The 5,405-nt window shown below is 40.0% G+C and overlaps 1 protein-coding gene across 1 annotated transcript in view; it reads left to right on the plus strand.

Moving 5' to 3' along the window:
• Positions 1–5,405, plus strand: part of ulk4 (unc-51 like kinase 4) — a gene marked incomplete at its 3' end in the record, with an annotated part of 71,124 nt that overhangs the window by 45,213 nt on the left and 20,506 nt on the right. The window contains 2 exon segments of the mRNA XM_035672886.1: positions 1,766–1,814; positions 4,664–4,769. Coding sequence (XP_035528779.1) covers positions 1,766–1,814; positions 4,664–4,769 — 155 coding nt within the window.

The raw sequence follows: 5,405 nt of genomic DNA on the forward strand, positions 1-5,405 counted from the left end.
CATCTGAAATTCCTTACACGCTGGACTTTCTACATAGAAGCAGATAACCATATTATATATTTCAAATGTGCTATTTAAAATTTAGAATTTTCTATGATATTTACTTATGTACGTAAGTTCATTTGCAAATAATGTAGTTTTATAACTTGTAACATTCACATGTTGATAAGCAGTAATGCGCGTTTCGAATGAAATATTGTTTGGTCCAATGGGCTTCCCTCAGTGAAGTTGATCGCTTCAATTCCAAACTACTTGCTTGTTTTACATTAAATTGGAAGTGATTTTTGCATGATAGATTATGTGTGCTCATGAAAAGTGGTGAAAATGGTGGTGCGGGGAACTATCTCTCGCGACACACATTTACAGATTAGAATTTGAACCTTGTTTTTCTTGTAAAGTAGGCAGAGGTGTGCATAAATAGTACAGCGAATTCAGCTTGTTTAAAACGAATGATGGGAAAGAGAACTAATAAGTGTTTATCAGCACATGTATATAGTTTAGATCATTGGAAGTGTCAGTTTACGAATTTGGCAGATAAAATAAAAAATATGCTCCAAGGAGTTGAAAGTGGAAATGGGATCACCCATGGTTTCTGAGAGGATTTGTATAACACCCTTTATGGCAAATTCTACTTCTTTTTTTTTTTTTTTTGCTGACTCAGGATGTATATTCTAGTAATACTTAATTTTTTTCTACTGTATAATTTCTTAACATACTGTGATAGATGCAACACAGCTTCCCTAGTGATATACGCAAATGAAAATCAAAGGAACTAAAGTCAGTTCCCCTGTTCAGATTGAACACAGTGTTTTGCGCTGAAAAGTTCTACAGATAGATTATAGGACGCTGTTGAATCAGCTTGTTTAAATGAAGGTTCTTCGATAAGTGGTTTTTTCAATCCTCGCCAAGACATAGCTAAAAAGTCAATTAGAGACAATGAAGACAGATTAGTCAACACAGTGGACACGGCTTTGTCCTGTCAGCAGATATTGGAACGACCTGGAAGAGCTTCCAGCTTGGCTTTGTTCCTATCAGCAGCCTGAATGCTTGTCTTATGCGACATAAAACTCACACACACACACCCACACACACACTCCTCATAACACCAGCCACAAGGGTGTATATGTAGGGTTGAACAGACAAGTAATTGGTTTGCAAATGCAAAGACCTTAATTCAGTAAGTAGCGTGCAGAAATGTCATTACGCATGTACCATCCCATCTCTTCTCCCCTCCCCCCTCTTTTTAAACCTCTGCCTCCCTCCTGCAATTTTCTTCAAGCCATTTACAGTTTGGATTGTAGTCCCACATCCCACTCTTTTTTCAGTTCCTTCCATCCATTCTGTTGCTTTCTCTTATTTGCCAAATGTAAGTCTTCTATCACCCTAATTTTCTCCCTTCAAAACCTCCTGATCTCCTCCTTCCTGTCCTTCTCCCCTCCTCTGACTTCTATCTGCATGCCCTCTCATCCGCCTTCTCCTCTTTCTCTTCTTCTTTCCCCAATTCCACTGTACCAAGACACGAGTCGTTGTAGCGAACTCCAACCTTAACTGAAGATGAAACAGCCCGGTGTGTGTGTGTGGTGCTGTGGTGTGGTGTGTGTAGATGTGCGTGCCTGTGCGTGTGTCGGTGTGTGCGTGTGGTGCCGTGTGGTGCGTGCGTGCGTGCGTGCGTGCACAGCTTGGTGAATTGCCTCTACTTTAAATTAATTTCTCCCCTCGTCTTTCTACCTCTGCTCCAATATGTGTGTTTCTGTTTCCTTTTCAGTTTGATCAAACACAGTCGGATCCTACCAACGGTCTTTCAACTCATTATGGTAAGAAACCACCCTGAATAATTTTTTATGCAGCCAATTAGCAAATCACCTGGTCATTCAGCCAGTCAATGAATCAGTCAGTCTGTTAAATAGTCTTACAATTGGCTAATAAGACCAAGTTATCACAGTCTGTATTATTCTATGGCATTTTTGCTGTATTTTATTACAGCTCAGTTTTACTCTGTCTCCCTCCTCTTTCCTCTCTCACTCGCTCCATCTAACCCTCATAGATGTGTTTATGTAAATTAGTCTGAGTGGTGTTGACCTATTACACGACTGGTGTAATTGACTGGCAGGTCAGCCATAGAGAGGAGGAAGGGTTAATAGAGTGAGAATATGGACTCCACTATTAAGATCCCACACAAACGCATGCACAAACACACAGCACTTGTCTGTTATCAGCGAAGCATAACAACGTTTCCAGTAAACAATTTATTTCACCTGACCCTTTTTCCATACGCACAATCTAATGAACACACAAACACATTGAGTACAATCTGTTTTGAGCAAACCAAAACATTTGTGCTGCAGCAAACACTTTATGATTTATGCACACACACACACACACACTCTCAAACATACTCACTAAATAATCAGCGTTCTGCATGGCTGCCTGTCCAGCCCCGACTAGCTGATGCAGAATGTTAAACACTGTTATCCAACAGCCTGATTAACTGATTGTTTACTCCTGTCTGAACCAGTCATGTCAGGATCCATTAGTGCCGTCTGTATTGCTCACATTTGGATTGATTTATGCTGCCTAAAACACTGTGATCTGGATTGATTACACCTGTCACTGTGGATCACACGTTTCATGGAGAAACTCACCTAATTGTATTTGTCTAGATGATGAAGTAGTTCTGTTTCAAACATGAAAGGACCTCAGGAAACTGGCTGGACCGTGGTTCTTTAACTGGTTTCTTGCTGTGCTCGAGGAGGCAGACGAGTGATCAGAATGGTTTGCAGTTAAATACTTTTAGCAATCCCTACTTTCTTATATTGTACATTCTGTAGTTAACACCACTAAAACGTATTGAAAACTCTGAGTTAAGGTGCGGGTCAATTAGTCACTAACTTAAAATTCATTTTAGTTTGCCATTCCTCATTGCTCTTTGTCAGGTTTATGCTTTCAGTGATGTACACGATAGTCCATTCAAGCCTTATTAGTCTATAAAGATCAAATTAAATGAGCTTTGTCATTTGTTATTACTGATGGGCAGGTTGTCCTAGGTGCAAATTGATGTCATTGTCTTCAGCCCCAGGCTACTGCACATGATGAGCAAGCATCAGGCTGGCTTATCAGCCAGTACACAGATCACACTGACTCGCAAAGACCCCGCAGGCAGGCTGGTGTATCTCAGAGAGGATCAAATAGTGAATTGAGGGCAGGCGAGAGAAGGAGAAGTGAATTACTGTCACAGGAAGGAGAGAAGGTTTTCTAAGGAGGGGATGGAGAAGAAGAAGAGAGTAAAGGCAGGAAAGGCAAAAGAGGAAAAGGGAGAGGTTGACGAGTAACAGAAAAGTGGAGAGACTGCATCCTTGCTCCTCGTTCTCTTCTTCTCTTAAACACTGTGCCCCAGTAACAATTTTCACAGTAGGGAGAACGTATCATTCCTCTCAGATACAACATCTAATTCTTGCATGTGAATAAATATTATAAATATATGGCAATGTTGCTGTGCTACTGACAATAGAAATATCATGAACACCCATCAACTGACCTGTAATAACAACAAAAAACATTTATAATTTCTTGATTTTAGGTAACAACATTGACAGTCCATAATATGCTCACTAATATACAGTAGCTTCACTGATATCCAGTAGTACATGCCATAATGTGCCAATAAACTCGAGACCTGCTGAACTGGTAAACCAGTGATTTTTCAGGACAAAATATACATTTTGTATGACAAAATGATGATGATTAATCAGTGAATATACTCCTTTCTCTTGCTCGTTGGTTTCTGTGTGGTTATTGTTGACTCTGTGTGCCATTTGGGATACCCTGTAAGTTCCAAAGATATGCACTTAATGGCAGGCTTTGGGAAAAACTGATGTCAAAGAGGGTTGCAGGAGTTGGCTCCTGGGACAATTTCACAGTAAGGCTGACTTTAAAACACCATGTCCTGCTCGTTTAGTACATTTATGGTGCAAGCCTCTAGGGGCAGCACTGGGCTGTATAAGCTCAAATAAGATATACCATATTTAAGCAACTTACTGTGTTTAAGTAATATTTCTATAAAGAGATAAACATGGAGGTTGATATTTTGGAATTAAAGCTTACAATTTTGGTGTTTGGTTACGTGTGCAAGTACGTAGGTTTTTAATATGATCTGTGTACTGAAAGATTTTGTTCAACGGTTGATTTTGGTCAAGTCAGAAAGGACACACACACATGTTGGTATTACTATTCTTGTGAGGAATTTAAATTGACTTACATTCTCTCACTGGAGCTGTAGGTCTAACCTTAACTATACGGTACACGACAGACGGTAACACGGGCGATTAACAATGATTCCCTCCTGCACTCTTCTTCTCTGATTAGTTGATGTAGCCATAGCTGTGTAGTATAAAGGTGGTGTTTTTTGTGTTGTGAGAATGTGAGTGTGTGATGAAAGTCTATGACAGAAATGTTGCTTCATTGTTAAACAGTGCTGACCTTGTGTGGAAGACCACTACCTTACTTTTATTTACATTGACTATCTCAAGCCCTCACATTTAGTTTGATGTTAGGTAGTAGATGTAACATAATTCTGCATTGACTTCAGACTACTTATGGAATACACCGTTAGACTGTAGCTGACCTGTAACCTAGTTGTCCTATCTCTTCCTCTCACTTTCTGTAGACTAACAGTAGTAATGTCACCAGTGGGATGATCCAGAATGCAGTCGCCTTGCTGTGTAATCTTAGTGGAGACACAGTGTTGGACCTGGAGCCACCATACCAACAAGGTACAGAATGTCTGCAAGCAGCCTGTGTGGAGAGAAAATTTTACTTTTTACTGCTTTGGGAAAAAAAGCATTTCTTGTTTTGTACTTTTGCTTACACTAGTTCTATTTTTAGTGAGGGGGTTAAGTGAGTCCTAGAGGCCCATCTGTCATTGACACATTATGTTGGTATCAGGTATCTACTCTGCTAGCATTAGTTTTTGTCATGTTACTTGTTGGCATCTTGTTTTCCCCAGCCTTCTGTCCTGCTACAGTATAATTCTTATTTAGGTCAACAACCTTGGCTGTGCTTGTGTGTGCATGAGGCAGGGGCAATGATTTTGTCCTTCAGCCTTTATGAAACTCAATGATATTAGAATTTCTTGACGATCGCAAGTGATTCCAGTGGATCCAGAGGGGAGAGTGTGTCTCGGAGTGAGGACATTTTTCAGAAGTTAGGTCATTTTAAGCCTATTTTAGCAAACATGAGCCAGTTTGGGATTAGGACTTTAATTAGAAGGAAGGAATAGTAAGGCACAAAGCTCATGCACATATGGATGCAGTCTAAATCTAGCATTAGCGAATGAACAAAATAAATTAAAGATTTTTGCAGGAAAACATTTACAAACACTGCTGCCTATGTGTGTGTGTGCGTGTGTG

The sequence above is a fragment of the Morone saxatilis genome, unplaced genomic scaffold, assembly GCF_004916995.1.
Source record: "Morone saxatilis isolate NCDOM2014 unplaced genomic scaffold, NCSU_SB_2.0 Contig24, whole genome shotgun sequence".
NCBI classification, from domain to species: domain Eukaryota; kingdom Metazoa; phylum Chordata; class Actinopteri; family Moronidae; genus Morone; species Morone saxatilis.